The sequence below is a fragment of the Schistocerca americana genome, chromosome 6 (genome assembly GCF_021461395.2).
Source record: "Schistocerca americana isolate TAMUIC-IGC-003095 chromosome 6, iqSchAmer2.1, whole genome shotgun sequence".
Taxonomy (NCBI): Eukaryota; Metazoa; Arthropoda; class Insecta; order Orthoptera; family Acrididae; genus Schistocerca; species Schistocerca americana.
In genome coordinates this window covers 303,727,200-303,744,441 of record NC_060124.1, presented here as the reverse complement: position 1 = coordinate 303,744,441, position 17,242 = coordinate 303,727,200, and the positions used below count along the sequence as shown (strand labels likewise).

At 43.6% G+C, this 17,242-nt stretch overlaps 1 protein-coding gene across 1 annotated transcript in view; it reads left to right on the top strand.

Moving 5' to 3' along the window:
* Window positions 1-17,242, top strand: part of LOC124619655 (protein borderless) — a 449,367-nt gene that overhangs the window by 383,913 nt on the left and 48,212 nt on the right. Inside the window, exon 7 of the mRNA XM_047146187.1 lies at window positions 2,964-3,182. Within this exon, the coding sequence (XP_047002143.1) occupies window positions 2,964-3,182 (219 nt within the window). The remainder of the gene's footprint in view (window positions 1-2,963; window positions 3,183-17,242) is intronic.

Here is a 17,242-nt window from a genome sequence, read left to right as displayed (position 1 = left end):
TGTCGTAGCTGTTACGAGCATTAAACGTGATCGTAGCGAGTTATTTAGTGAACTTTTATTTCATCGCCGATGGTAGTGGTAAGCGACTAATTTTACAGAAGAAAAGCGGGAGACGTAATCTGCAGGATACACGCTTTGGTGAAGTGCAAAGCACGTACATGTGCGTACCGCTTGGAACCGGCAACAATGGAATCTCCATTCGTCCGTTCATGCCTCGGCAAGCGTCAACTATCATAGGTCGTGAATCGGGAAACAGCATGTAAAGAATCACGCATTGGAGTCTAGAGTGAGCTATTTTTTTTCTTCACCAGAACAGATGTTGTGCTTAAGGCCGGTATTACACGACAGACCCAACAAGTCATGTGTAGACTGCCTGCCACCTCGCGGCAGAATGCCTAAAGCTGCGATTCTAGCAGATGGTTATCCGTCGGGGAGAATTAGGAACTGTTTATTCTGTCATGTATGGGCGGACGCACAGAATGCAGTATTTGGAGTCGGCTCTCTGCTAGTCTTTTTTTTTTTTTTTTTTTTTTTTTTTGTGGGCAGCAGACGGGAAATACTGAGCTCTTGTGGACATTTTTCGCTATTGCGCGAGATTTTCTACACATATTGCAACGAGTAATTTTTTTTTTAATTCTGGATAAAAACAAATGAAAATTTTCTTCCTTGTATAGCTGTTGAGAACGTCTGTATGTCTAAAGATAGCTTCTTCTTGTATAAATGGAATGGAACAAAGAAAATATAAGGGTGCTTATTGAGGCATACAGCAAGGAAAAGTGTCCATATGATAGATAGGTTGTACAATAATAAGTTTCGTCTACAAATGTCAGATACTTAATATATATGTCTTACGTAAACTTACATGTAATTATATGTTATGTGTACGTATCACCTTAGTTAGTGAAAGTACCGCACGTGTTTGATTTGATTGGATCTCTTGTACTATTTCAGAATGGCAGGAAGGATAATGTTGAGACAAAGCCACAGGAGTTAGAGGAACTGTGCCGGCCCCGAGCAGTGAGCACTGTAAAAGCCGTTTTGCATCTTTGTGGTCGCACTGTTGTGAAATAGCTTCGCTCATTACTGTTTTCTTGGCCGTCCGTCATATATGATCGGCAGCTGCTTGTCAATACAAGGCACATCCATTCTGACGAAGTTCCTAAATTTGTGTGGATCTTCGGGCCTAAACTCCTTCATTAACTATATGATCAAAAGTACCTGGCTGAAAATGACTGCCGGCCGGAGTGGCCGTGCGGTTCTAGGCGCTGCAGTCTGGAACCGAGCAACAACTACGGTCGCAGGTTCGAATCCTGCCTCGGGCATGGATGTGTGTGATGTCCTTAGGTTAGTTAGGTTTAATTAGTTCTAAGTTCTAGGCGACTGATGACCTCAGAAGTTAAGTCGCATAGTGCTCAGAGCCATTTGCACCATTTTTGAAAATGACTTACAAATTCGTGGTGCCCTCCATCGATAATGCTGGAATTCAGTACGGTGTTGGCCCACCCTTACCTTTGAAGACACCTTCCACTCTCACAGGCATACCTTCAATCAGGTGGTGGAAAGTTTCTTGGCGAATGGCAGTCCTTTCTTCACGAAGTGCTACACTGAGGAGAGGTATCGATGCCGGTCGGTGAGGCCTGACACGAAGTCGGCCTTACAAAATATCCCAAAATTGTTCTATAGGATTCAGGTCAGGACTCTGTGCAGGCCAGTCCATTACAAGAGTGTTATTAACAATAAACACTCCGCCACAGGCCGTGCATTATGAACAGGTGCTCGATCGTGTTGAAAGATGAAATCGCGATCCCTCAGTTGAATCTCTTCAAGAGTGGCACGCAAGAAGATGCTTAAAACATCAATATAGGCCAGTGCTGTGATAGTGCCACGCAAAACAAGCGGTGCAAGCCCCTTCATGGAAAACATGACCACACCATAACACCACCGACTCCGAATCTTACTGTTGGCAGATGACGTTCACCGGGCATTCGCCATACCCACATCCTGGTGTCAGATCGCCACAATGTGTACCGTGATTCGTCACTCCACACAACGTTTGTCCACTGTTCAATAGTCCAATGTCTACGCTCCTTACAGGAAGCGAGGCGTCGTTTGGCAATTACAGGTGTGATGTGTGGCTTATGATCAGCCGCTCGACCATGAAATCAAAGTTTTCTCATCTACCGCCTAACTGTCATAGTACTTGCAGTGGATCCTGATGCAATTTGGAATTCCTGTGTGATGGTCTGGATATATGTCTGCCTATTACATATTACGACCCTCTTCAACTGTCGGCGGTCTCTGCAAGTGAACAAACGAGGTCGGCCTGTACGCTTTTGTGCTGCGCGTGTCCATGTTTCCACTTGGCTATCACATCGGAAACAGTGGACTTAGGGATGTTTAGGAGTGTGGAAATCTTGCGTACGGGCGTATAACAAAAGTGCTACCCAATCAAGATCGAATACGATTCCTACTCCTGGCATTAAGTCGTGGTTCTGCCCTTCTCCTAACAACTAAGGAGAAAACTATCAGGGCAAATGCTGCGTAGATAATTGAGTCCTGCATGTCTAAAATGCTATGAAACGTTAACACAGATAATAGCCTGACATGAAAGCTTCGGTTCATAATTGTGTATAATCATAACGTAGGCCTAATTTCATTCTAGCTGCACGGGATAAAAATAAATGCTTAATAAATACGAAGCTAGGCCTCTCAGATATTTCAGTATAAATGAACATCAGCTTCAAAAAAATGCCAACATTCACACCCAACGACATAAATACGTCTACAGTCCGAATACGTACCTTAGAGCGCTGGTGCAAACTTACAAGTTAGGTGTACCGTGTAATAAGGGCTAACGAAAAATATATCACTTCCAGACTTGTACGCTCGGGGCGCTGGTGCAGACCTGTGTATACGGTAGGTGTATCGTGTAATTCCTGCTTAAGACGGGATACTGTTCGCAGGTGGACGAGTCTCACGGTGGCAGGTACACGTGCACGCCCACCAACGAGCTGGGCTCGGAGGGCCCTAGTCCGCCCATGACGGTGATCGTGCAGCGGCCGCCCGTCTTCACGGTGAGGCCCCACAACCTGTACCTGCGGCGAGCCGGAGACTCCGTCGTCATGCCGTGCGACGCCGTCGACGGCGACGAGGCCCACCGGCCCACCATCGTCTGGTTCCGGGTAAGCGGCTCTCTCTCTCTCTCTCTCTCTTTCTCTCTCTCACTACAGCTACACGCGTAGTGGTGCTGCTGCCGTGTACTGCAGCTAACAACGTTAGTTTGCACAGGCTAAGAAAATAGGCATGCATAAACCATTTTACCGTACAATTGAATTAAATCTGTCGACATGAAGTGAATGGATGATAGAGGGAGGGTGGAAAGCAATGAATATGCAATCCGGTTACCTAATTTTTAGGACTGCGTTCCTCAGTCGGTAAAGACAGAACCCTTAGACACTGATGAGCCAGAACATTATGACCACCGGTGGCGTTGCGGACACGTGACGCGGTAACAGATGTGTATAACCGGAGCAGACGCGGCCAGAGGATCACCCAAGCGAACATATGGCCTGAAAATGCTGAAAAACAATAAGATAAGCGACTTTCACAAAGGATAGATTATTATGACGCAAAGCCTTTGAACGACTAACTCCAATACGTCGAAGCTGTTCGAATGTTCACGTGCTACTGTTGTGAGCATCTGCGGATGGACGTAGAAGGACGATAAAACTACCACTAGGCACTAAATGGTTGTCCACGATTCATCATAGAACATGGGGTTCAGAAGCTAGTCTGCTCTGTAAAGTATGATAGATACTCATCTATGGCATCTCTGCCGAAAGAGTGCAATCCTGCTGCAGGCACACGCGTTTCGGAGCATGCCGTTCATCGTACGTTGTTCCGTACATCGTACATTGTTGAACACGGAGCTCCACAGCAGACCACCCCTACGTGCTCACATGTTAACCCAACGACATCATCAGTTGCAACTGCATTGGACACGGGACCATCGGAATTCGACCGTCAATCAATTGATAAGTGTCGGCTCTTCGGCTGAATCACATTTTTGCTTCATAATGTCGATGGCGTCCGCCCCCGGTAGCTGAGTGGTCAGTGCGACAGAATGTCAATCCTAAGGGCTCGGGTTCGATTCCCGGCTGAATCAGAAATTTTCTCCGCTCAGGGACTGGGTGTTGTGTAGTCCTAATCATCATCATTTCATCCCCATCGACACGCAAGTCGCCGAAGTGGCGTCAAATCGAAAGACTTGCACCCGGCGAACGGTCTACCCGACGGGAGGCCCATTCACGCGACGTCGATTCTCGTCTCCAGAAACGCCGTCATCGAGGTGAACAGCGGCTCGAAACGCGTAGAGCACGAAGTACGCAGGCCGATGGGAGCAGTGTTATACTATTTGAGACACTCTCCTGCGCTTGCGTGGGAGCTGTGCTACTAATGGAAGACACGCTAACAGCTGCGAACTACCTTCATCCCTTCATACTTAACGTCTTCCGCGATGTCGTTTTTCAGCAGTATAGCGGTTCATGTCTCTGAGCCATAACCGTGCTATAATGGTTAGAGCAGCTTTTTAGGAAATTCACGTTGTCATCTCGGCGACAAATTCGCCTAATGTAAATCCTACGGAAACCATTGGGGTCGGTATCGGGCGCCATTACCGCATGCGCAAGTCAGCGTTTCAGCGATCCGTTATTTATGCGAATTATGTAACCTGTATGTAGACATCTAACGGCACATTTCTCCACAAACCTGCCAAAAAACTGTCGGTTCCTTGATACAAAGAGTCAGTGATGTATTTCGTTCCAAACACGATGACACAAGCTAGTAAGCAGGTGGTCACAATGATTTGGCTCGTCAGTGTAGGATATCTTTGTTGTCCGTCTGTCTGTCACTCTGTCTGTCTATTAGTCTGTTAAGATCCCTTTTTCTCAGGAGCGGGTAAACGTATCATGTTGAAATTTATATCAACAACTAAGGTCTATGGTCCTTTGGCGATATAAAAAATGTAAGCCTCTAAATCAATGCAATCAAAAGATACGGCCATTTACGTCAACTAATTTGATACTCGCAACCTCGATCATCAAACCCTATATAGTGCTTCCCGTTGACTTATAAACATGAAATTTAGCAAGATGGAAGGTTTCACAGTACAAGTAAATGAAAAACATCCGAAAATGGGTAAACTGCAATTATATATTTTTGCCACTGCAATTTACATTGCATTCATCATCCGTTACAAGTGTGACAGAAAATTCTGCTGCGTTAGAACACAATATGTAAGTTATAGTCACGCTTAGTAACTAAATAAAAAAAGAGTTTATTAATCTTGTCTCTCTTCATGCATAAACTGAAGTTCCCTGCTCGCTTCTTTTTCTATATCCCAACTAGTCTCAGGAACTACTCTAGAAATTCTTATTCGCTCTTACAATTCCCAGAACCTATATCTTGCCATTATCGATATCGATCATAGGCAAAAATCATGGAGATTCTCGATTTCCGAGATGGATGAACTATTCATATACATAATTTTGTACATATCCCTCAGTGGGCGAGCTCCACTCGCACTTGGCCAATTTATTTTTAACAAAGTTTATTACATTTATTTGAATATTTTACAAATGACTAGCACATTCCGTTGTTGAAATGTGGAATTTCTGTTTCATTATTTTTATTTGTTACTATCAAGACAAAATATGTGTGATTAAAATATTGTTAAAATGTTTTGAGTGTCTATATAGAATGTTTATTCGTTTCTTGCAGACGACACTAGTGTTATAATAAATACCACTAGAGAGAAAGCCACTGAAGAGATTGTTAATGATATTTCTAAATTTTATTTTCTTTATTTTATTTATTTATTTATTTATTTTTTTTTTTTTTTTTGAAAATGAACTCTGCATACATTTTGACAGGACTCACTAAATAAAGTTCTGTACAACAAATACAATAATCCCAACAAGTGACATAGCGCTAGCTTACAATGATCCCAGTTTTTGGTTGTGCTTATTGACGTAAACTTGGAAGACACATATTACTGAGTTTCTCAAAAAATTAAGTTCAGCTACGTTTGCCCTTCGTATAACTGCTAGGCTTGCAGACAAACGAACTACATTTCCACTCGATAACGTCAAATGGAATCGTTTTCTAGGTAACGTATCACTTAGAAATAAAATATTGTTTGCACAAAAGCGGGCAATATGGACAATATGTGTTGCTCACCAGCGGTCCACCTCTTCTAGGAGCAAGGCGTTTTAACCGCGATGTTACACATACTTACTAACGAAATTCGTCACAAATAATCCTTTACGATTTGAGAAGAACAGTGATGTCCATAACCCCATCACTAGAGGAAAAAAGACCTTTATTACCCTTTTTAGAGCTGCAAGTGGCCCAGAAAGGGCTCAGTATGCAGCAACAAAAAGTGCTGATCATTTGCTCGATAACATAAACTGTCTGACAGGTAGCAAAGTAATTTTAATACCTGACCTAATATCATTTATCTTGGATACTTTTTTCTATTTCAAGGACGAATTTCTATTTGAAGGCTCGTAGCCTGTAAAAAAAACTTCGTTTGTAAGTGTAGTTGTATGAGTAGGACTAAAAAACAATGTCGCAAAAAATGCTCGAGATTCTTGACTCCCAGAATGGATGAATTATCTTAATACATTATTAAGCTTGTGCAGAACCCTCAGTGTGTGAGTGCTACTAGTACTTGGCGAAGTGTTGTATGTTCTTTAGTTTTCTTGCATTCGTCTTCCTAAATCCCAGAGGTACTTATGAATAACACTGTACTGCTCCAGTGTTAGTTCTTAAAAAATTGCCATGACGGCAGAAATAGGAGAAATGAAGAGACGCGTACAAAGGGTCGTAAGAAGTCGCTATTGCCCACAAGAAAGTCCCAGTGAAATTTTCAAGAAACTTAAACGGTAAATCTTAGAATAAGATGAAATATTTGTCACGAAACGCTTTTATGAGTATTCGAAGAAGACTGTGTGGCAGTTATACTGTCTCTGTGGTATGTCTCATATAGGGGTCATGTCATATGTATGAGAAATTGCGGTGAATACAAAGGCGTATATACAGTCTTTTTTCCTCGTTTAGTACGAGAATTACCATATTGGGAATGAAAATTGCGAACGTTGATACGACCTGTTCTCTATTATACTCCTCACTGTCGCTTGTGGAACGTGTGTGCGGAACTTGTATGTAGGTATGGGTAGAGCGAAAGAACAAGACTAGAAAAACTACCTGCTTATGCTTGTACATAACCCCATATGAATTTTTGAGTGACTGAATAACGTAGGAATTGGGGACTTTTCCTACACATCTGATTCCGCTGCGCAGCTTATACGGTGAAAATCTCTTGCGTCTGCTGCCGGTCTACTGCGAGATGACCTTTCTGCATGCTTACGTAACGTGCTGTCTGCATAACGGAGGCCGATCGATGGAGTGGAGGAGACTTTCTGCCCGCGAACGGGACAAGGCGGCTGAGAAGAATGGCCGCCCACAGGGGACCCAGTTGCAGTCACAAGAGATCCGTCATTCAGCAAAGGGGAGGAGCAAGCGCTGTAATAACTAGGTAGTTGTTAGTAATAATTACAGGAGTTAGAAAAAAAACATGGAAACACTTTAGGCCTGCTTTGCGTAATAAGGTGTAGGAAACACGCTGCCATTCAAAACAGCCTGCAACCACTTCGCATTGGATAAATAAAGATCCTGTGCAGTTTTCAACTAAATTTTATGCTATTCTCCCTGCAAAATAGTGGTAAGTTCAGGTAACGATGACGAAGATGGGTATGGGCAACGCACCCTTTCCTCCAGAGCAGACTACAAAGACTCAGTAGTATTGAGATCTGTCGACTGTTCATCCTCGTACTCGCGAAACCAGTCCTGGACGCTGCAAGCTGTGTGAACAGGAGCCCTGTCGTCCCGGAACACAGCATCACAGTTGAGGAACAAACTTTGCACTGTGGAGTGCTCTTGTCGGCCAAAATGGTCTCGGAATCGTATAGTCGACGAGTGAGCGTTACATAGATGCTCCACAAATTCCAGAGCAGACTGCACAAAAGAGGCGTTGTGCATAACGGAGAAGTTTACTACTGAAATGTCGAGAGAGTACCTTCCGGGAAGAGCCGGCAACATATTACTTTCTTCCAAGATACATTTCGGGAAATGACCGCGATGAAAATATTCGAGTTATTAGAGCTAATACAAAGTTTGGCCAACATTCTTCTCGTACGCCATTTGCTAGTGGAATAGGCAAGAGCGGATGAGTACTTGTTCTTAATGACAATATACAGAAAAATGCGGGGATTTCGTTACAAAATAACTTAATTTCGAAACGCAAAAGGTACTATCTATCATTTACTAAAGATCGGAATTTTCTCTCTATTATTTTAATATTTGCAACACAAAAATTGGATCCATGTACCAAAAACTAGGCTTCAGTATAGAAAATTAAGTAGATTATTTAAAACTTGTGTTTAAAGAATGTTGTATTCACAAAATGCACCTGGCGTCAAACATTTCCATGTGGCAGGAAGAAAACTTCCAGCTACCGAAAGCAGCTTCTGTTATGAGGTGACTTCTATGCACACTGGAAGTATATACAATGTCGTCGCACGGCGAAACAGTGTTGGACAACCTACAGCAGAAATTATGGCAACACGGATTATCTACAATTTATTGATAGAAACTTAACACAGGTATGAAAATTCTGTATGCAATACAGACCAATGTTCAGGTGCATTCATCTACTTTTAAGCCTGATGCAGTCCTAGATCCAGTCAGCTACGACTAATGTCGTATAATGCCCTGGTCAGCACTTCTTGGTGGAGACTACAGTTTAATCCTAAGACACTCTCTGAAATACGGTGCTGTGCTGTTTGTCCTTAACGTACTCACTAAGCAACTAGCACCTGCATATACTTATTATCCGTGTCTCCTGGTTGGGTGTCTTCTTGGGAACTACACTTTGTGATCAAAAGTATCCGGACACCCCCAAAAACATACGTTTTTCATACAGGTGCATTGCGGTGGCACCTACTACCGGGTATTCCATATCAGCGACCGCAGTAGTCATTAGACATTTTGAGAGACCTGAATGAGGCGCTCCGTGGAACTCACGAACTTCGAACGTGGTCAAGTGGTTGGATTTAACTTGTGATATACGTCTGTACGCGAGATTGCCGCACTCCTAAATATCCCTAGGTCCTCTGCTTCCGATGTGATAGTGACGGGGACGCGTGAAGCGGCACGTTCAGCACAAAAGGAACAGGCCGACCTCGTCCGTTGACTGACCGTCGACTGTTGAAGAGTGTTGTACTGTGTAATAGGCAGACATCTACACAGACCATCACACAGGAATTCCAAACAGCATCAGGATACACTGCAGGTACTATGGCAGTTAGGCGGAAGATGAGAAAACTTGGATTTCATGGTCGACCGACTGCTCATAAGCCACACATCACGCCGGTAAATCCCAAACGACGTCTCACTTGGTGTAAGGAACGTGAACATCGGACGATTGAACAGTGCAAAAACGTTGTGTGGAGTGACGAATCACGTTGCACAATGTGGCGATCCGATGACAGGGTGTGGGTGTGGCGAATTCCCGGTGAACGTCATCTGCCAATGTGTGTAGTGCCAACAGTAAAATTCGGAAGCGGTGGTGTAATGGCGTGGTCGTGTTTTTCATGGATGGGGCTTGCTCCCCTTGTTTTGCGTGGCACTATTGCAGCACAGGGCTACATTGTTGTTTTAAGCACCTTCTTGCTTCCCACTGTTGAAGAGTAATTCTGGGTTGGCGATTGCATCTTTCAACACTATCGAGCACCTGTCTATAATGCACGGCCTCTGGCGTAGTGGTTCACAACAGTAACATTCTTGTAATGGAATTGCCTGCACAGAGTCCTGACCTGAATCCTATAGAACAATTTTGGGATATTTTGTAGCGCCGACTTCGTGCCAGGTCTCACCGACCGACGTCGATACCTCTCCTCAGTGCAGCACTCCATGAGGAATGAGCTACCATTCCCCAAGAAACCTTCCAGCGCTTGATTGAACGTATGCCTGCGAGAGTTGAAGCTGTCGTCAGGGCTCAGAGTGCGCCAACACCATACTGAATTCCAGCATCGCCGATGAAGGGCGCCACGAACTTGTAAGACATTTTCAGCCAGTAGTCCGAATACTTTTGATCACAAAGTGTATTAGTATGGAGAAGGCGGACGGGAAACATACAGGAAATGGAGGAAAGTATGGAAACACCCAAAACACAACACATTACCGAGTATAATATGGTGTAGGAAAACCGTTGGCTTTCAAAACAGCTTCCAGTCGTCTCGGAACAAGCAAACACGGGTCCTGTATGTTTTTGATAGGAATCTTATAAGATTTTTCCTGCAAAATAGTGTTAAATTCAGGCAAGGTTGATGGAGGTGGATGGTCATAACGCCCTCTTTTCTCCAAAGTAGACCATAAAACCTGAATAATATTGAGATCTGTTGATGTGGAGTTGCGACAGTTCATCGTTACGCTCATACGAACTTTGTGAACATAGGTTGTGGAGTTCTGGAATACAACGTCACCATCGGAGGACGAAGACTTTACCATGTGATGGCCTTCATCAGCCAAAATGGTTACATGATGACAGACAGTAATGCGACCTTGCAGAGCGTCCATGGGGTCCATGGAGTACCATGTTGTTCAAATTGACACCATATCCCCGCTGTTTTTGATTCTTGGGATGTAAACTCGGCCACAAGTTGGGAACAGAGAGGTACAATACTCATCCGACTAAATAACTTTCTTCCATTGCTCCAAAATGCAGGTTTTATGGTTTCGGCACACGTTTTCCTGTTACGGGCATTTCCATCACTTGTGAGGGCCTTTAGGATGCCATTTCGTCCAGCTTATTGAGCTCCCTTCGTGTTGTCTCGGTGCTGACATAGTGAGCAACTGCGACATACAGTTCTGAAGTGGCTTTGGAACCATCTTGTTCAATGAGCGTCTCACACTGTCCCTCAGCACATAGTTTCGTCCACGTTGTGACTCAGTGGATGATGTTTTTACGCTCTCTCTGCATGCAGTATAAATCTTCGATACACTGACTCTTGAAACGCTAAACAATTCGACCCCCTGGTTACGGAAGCACCCATCATACGAGCACCAACAATTTGGCCACATTCGATTTCACTTAGCCCCAACGCAATGCACTCACAACTACACGGAACAGTGTTCCGACCACGTGTGATACGCACCGTATTGAGGACACTGGAGAGGTGCCGTTAGTGGTCAAATGTAACAGCGCAAACTGCAGGCTTGGATAAAATCTGCATTTATGTTCAAGCCCGCGTTTCTCACGCTTTCCATACATCTCTCCAATCCCTGAAAATGCGTTGTGGCTTCCAGTCTGGTGTAAGCTTTTTTGTTTGTTATCGTTTCGGCGGACTGCATGTCAGTTTAGCTGCTTGACTTACCGAGCAGCTACTCATACGGCCTCACAAAGGTGACTGGACCTCACTCCAAACGCTTCCTACAGAAAAAAATCTAAGGAGGCTGTTGAAAATTAGACACGTGAGCTCCGCATCACCAGCCAACGATGCTAAGCCCCAGGGTACGGAGGTGAATGCGTTGTCACTACTGAAAGAAGGCTTCTACGCCACACTCCTGCACTGTGACGGCCCTACACAGCGTTAACGGCGCCTCGTACAGTGTTTCCGCAATGCCTCTTTGGCACCGCACAGCTATGAAAACAGCCTACTTAAATGTCTTGTAGCTGCGTTAGTCAGCAGTCCGAACTCTATAATGCACTAGTCAAACTGTGAAACCGCTTTTCACAAGTTTCACTAGCCTTGCCCGGCAGCCAAAAATCTATGCCCATATCACAAGATACTTTCAAGCGACTGTCGTTCACCTCTCCACAATTTTTAATTCCATTGTGTGAACACACCGAGCCACAGCTACCGTATTATATGATAAACTCCGCAGTTGCATTCCAGCGTCTGAGACCAGAAAGAGAAACCATCTGCACTAACTTTTATAATTGGCTATTTGTACACAGTGTTAATCTCCGCTTTAACTTATTTCCATTAATGTACCCCCTAAACTCCAAAAACGAGTGAAAATGATTGACAGTTATCAGCGTCATGAGAGACTGTTCTGTGTGTTATTATGACTGATAATATGTACCCTGGTGCACATAATTTAAGGACGAAAACAACTTGATGTGTTACTGTCAAGCAGCATAGCTCGGTGGAAACACAGACTATACATAGAAAAAACTGCAACACCATAGTACTGAAGGAAGCTGAAACAAATACTTAAAGAGACGCATTTTCAGAAGAGAGTACATGTTGTGACTTTCCTGTAGACACAGCTCTGCTACGGTACAGATAGCAGATGTATCTCAGGATGCGACTGAAATGACGCTGCAACTAGGAAGTTGCTCCAAAGCTGAAGTACGCAGGACTGCAGGAGTCTTGCGAGTAAAACGTCTAAATGACATACAGATTCACCGTGAAATTTTGGCGGCATACGAACCAGATGCATTGTCCTGTCCCACAGTAGTGAAATGGTGCCAACAGTTTGAGCAAGGACGCACACACGTGATTGATGCTAATCTGGAAGGGAGGCCATCGATATAGACCACAGACAACACAATGTCCACGCAATTAATTCGGCAGGCTGAGTGAACATGTGGGAGAGAGAGAGAGAGAGAGAGAGAGAGAGAGAGAGTTTCTAATGACGAGGACATTCACACAGCTGTTCTGAGAAACCAGATCTGTGAAAGTGTGTTGCATCTGTAAAAGAAACCACACACAAATGGGACAGATTCTAGCATACTGCACCAAAATTTGAAGTCATTATAATTTCAGCACCGTAGCAGTCCTCGAATGGTTACACAGACGTGATGTTAGGGCGATAACATGACCGTATAGCCCACAGGAAAGTGGAACAGAGATGCTCTGGCATCTTAAATGGGTGTCCTGGTAACAAAGACGACATAGTTATCTCGAAACCTTGTTGCGTATGACTGTGTAGCCATTATGCTGTCACTAATGTACGTTTCCTGTATGGATCATGGGAATAAGACACAGAGAGATGAGTTTGTTAGAGAGGCGGTCATTTTTCTCCAGTTGAATATACGAATACTGTAGGACAGAATGTTAATGGGAGCCTACATAATTCATCAAACAGATACTTCAAATAGTATGTAGGCCAGACGACACAGTACATAAGTAGCTCAGAAAACAGGATAGACGAACAGGTAAATTCAACATATTAGGCGTACATGAATTTCCATGCAATACTTGTCAGTCGGTATACATAGGACTTGAACGCGTGGTCTAGGGGTAGCGTCTTTGATTCATAATCAAAACGTCTTCGGTCCCGGGTTCGATCCCCGCCACTGCCTAAATTTTGATAAATAATCAGCATTGGTAGCCGAAGACTTCCCGCATAAGAAGTCAGCCTCATTCTGCCAACGGCCTTGCCAAAGAGGGCGGAGGAGCGGATAGAGGTTCAGGGCACTCTCTTGTCCAAGGGGTGGGAAATTGCCCCTAAAGGCGGGAAGAATCAGCAATGATGAACGACATGAGGATGCAGAAGGCAATGGAAACCACTGCATTAAAGACACGTAACGTGTATCCACAGGACATGTGGCCTGTAATTGAAGAAGTGTCATGATAATCTCTCCATTGGCAAAAGATTCCGGAATAGTCCCCCATTCGGATCTCCGGGAGGGGACTGCCAAGGGGGAGGTTACCACGAGAAAAAGATTGAATAATCAACGAAAGGATAACGTTCTACGAGTCGGGGCGTGGAATGTCAGAAGCTTGAACGTGGTAGGGAAACTAGAAAATCTGAAAATGGAAATGCAAAGGCTCAACCTAGATATAGTAGGGGTCAGTGAAGTGAAGTGGAAGGAAGACAAGGATTTCTGGTCAGATGAGTATCGGGTGTTATCAACAGCAGCAGAAAATGGTATAACAGGTGTAGGATTCGTTATGAATAGGAAGGTAGGGCAGAGGGTGTGTTACTGTGAACAGTTCAGTGACCGGGTGTTCTAATCAGAATCGACAGCAGACCAACACCGGCAACGATAGTTCAGGTATACATGCCGACGTCGCAAGCTGAAGATGAACAGATAGAGAAAGTGTATGAGGATATTGAAAGGGTAATGCAGTATGTAAAGGGGGACGAAAATCTAATAGTCATGGGTGACTGGAATGCAGTTGTAGCGGAAGGAGTAGAAGAAAAGGTTACAGGAGAATATGGGCTTGGGACAAGGAATGAAAGGGGAGAAAGACTAATTGAGTTCTATAACAAGTTTCAGCTAGTGATAGCGAATACCCTGTTCAAGAATCACAAGAGGAGGAGGTATACTTGGAAAAGGCCCGGAGATACGGGAAGATTTCAATTAGATTACATCCTGGTCAGACAGAGATTCCGAAATCAGATACTGGATTGTAGGGCGTACCCAGGAGCAGATATAGACTCAGATCACAATATAGTAGTGATGAAGAGAAGGCTGAAGTTCAAGACATTAGTCAGGAAGAATCAATACGCAAAGAAGTGGGATACGGAAGTACTAAGGAATGACAAGATACGTTTGAAGTTCTCTAACGCTATAGATACAGCAATAAGGAACAGCGCAGTAGGCAGTACAGTTGAAGAGGAATGGACATCTCTAAAAAAGGGCCATCATAGAAGTTGGGAAGGAAAACATAGGTACAAAGAAGGTAGCTGCGAAGAAACCATGGGTAACAGAAGAAATACTTCAGTTGATTGATGAAAGGAGGAAGTACAAACATGTTCCGGGAAAACCAGGAATACAGAAATACAAGTCGCTGAGGAATGAAATAAATAGGAAGTGCAGGGAAGCTAAGACGAAATGGCTGCAGGAAAAATGTGAAGACATCGAAAAAGATATGATTGTCGGAAGGACAGACTCAGCATACAGGAAAGTCAAAACAACCTTTGGTGACATTAAAAGCAACGGTGGTAACATTAAGAGTGGAACGGGAATTCCACTGTTAAATGCAGAGGCGAGAGCAGATAGGTGGAAAGAATACATTGAAAGCCTCTAAGAGGGTGAAGATTTGTCTGATGTGATAGAAGAAGAAACAGGAGTCGATTTAGAAGAGATAGGGGATCCAGTAATAGAATCGGAATTTAAAAGAGCTTTGGAGGACTTACGGTCAAATAAGGCAGAAGGGATGGATAACATTCCATCAGAATTTCTAAAATCATTGGGGGAATGGGCAACAAAACGACTATTCACGTTGGGGTGTAGAATATATGAGTCTGGCGACATACCATCTGACTTTCGGAAAAGCATCATCCACACAATTCCGAAGACGGAAAGAGCTGACAAGTGTGAGAATTATCGCACAATCAGCTTAACAGCTCATGCATCGAAGCTGCTTACCAGAATAATATACAGAAGAATAGAAAAGAGAGTTGAGAATGCGCTAGGTGACGATCAGTTTGGCTTTAGGAAAAGTAAAGGGACGAGAGAGGCAATTCTGACGTTACGGCTAATAATGGAAGCAAGGCTAAAGAAAAATCAAGACACGTTCATAGGATTTGTCGACCTGGAAAAAGCGTTCGACAATATAAAATGGTGCAAGCTGTTCGAGATTGTGAAAAAAGTAGGGGTAAGCTATAGGGAGGGACGGGTTATATACAATATGTACAGCAACCAAGAGGGAATAATAAGAGTGGACGATCAAGAACGAAGTGCTCGTATTAAGAAGGGTGTAAGACAAGGCTGTAGCCTTTCGCCCCTACTCTTCAATCTGCACATCGAGGAAGCAATGATGGAAATAAAAGAAAGGTTCAGGAGTGGAATTAAAATACAAGGTGAAAGAATATCAATGATACGATTCGCTGATGACATTGCTATCCTGAGTGAAAGTGAAGAAGAATTAAATGATCTGCTGAACGGAATGAACAGTCTAATGCGTACACAGTATGGTTTGAGAGTAAATCGGAGAAAGACGAAGGTAATGAGAAGCAGTAGAAATGAGAACAGCGTGAAACTTAACATCAGGATTGATGGACACGAAGTCAACGAAGTTAAGGAATTCTGCCACCTAGGCAGTAAAATAACCAATGACGGACGGAGCAAGGAGGATATCAAAAGCAGACTCGCTATGGCAAAAAAGGCATTTCTGGCCAAGAGAAGTCTACTAATATCAAATACCGGCCTTAATTTGAGGAAGAAATTTCTGAGGATGTACGTTTGGAGTACAGCATTGTATGGTAGTGAAACGTGGACTGTGGGAAAACCGGAACAGAAGAGAATCGAAGCATTTGAGATGCGGTGCTATAGACGAATGTTGAAAATTAGGTGGACTGATAAGGTAAGGAATGAGGAGGTTCTACGCAGAATCGGAGAGGAAAGGAATAGGTGGAAAACACTGACAAGGAGAAGGGACAGGATGGCAGGACATCTGCTAAGACATGAGGGAATGAATTCCATGGTACTAGGGGGAGCTGTAGAGGGCAAAAACTGTAGAGGAAGACAGAGGTTGGAATACGTCAAGCAAATAATTGAGGACGTAGGTTGCAAGTGCTATTCTGAGATGAAGAGGTTAGCACAGGAAAGGAATTCGTGGCGGGCCGCATCAAACCAGTCAGTAGACTGATGACAAAAAAAAAAAAACATAGGAAACATATGCAAAGACTGTAAAACAAAAAATTCAAAACACCTCGGAGCTCTAAAAGGTTACAGCTCCCGTTGCACATTTTCTGAACACCTCAACCAAAAGCCTGCAAGCATCATCTAACTAAAATAGAAACAGTTTTAAAAATACTAAAATTCAGCAACAGCCTATACCACAGTCTTAAAAGAAAATTTCCGTATATAGAAGGCATGCATTACCATGAAGAAAACAGATTATAAACGACGAGAGAGAGAGAGAGAGAGAGAGAGAGAGAGAGAGGGGGCTAGGAAGTAATCGAACTGTATTATTATTTAGCACCACACTCTTTCGAGAATAAGTGGACTCCAACTGGGACTGGCCACACAACAGCAATATTTTGTGTTTTGGCAAATGTGAAAAGCTTTATTTACAAACAAAGTTCTGCAAACAGGATGTTTGTGCGTGCTTCTCAACAACCTATGGGATTGCTAATGCAATAGAATTGCGGAAGATAAATGTAAGTTATAGCAAATACAGTCGCAAAATGTCATCGCACAGTATTATTTCGTTTAGGT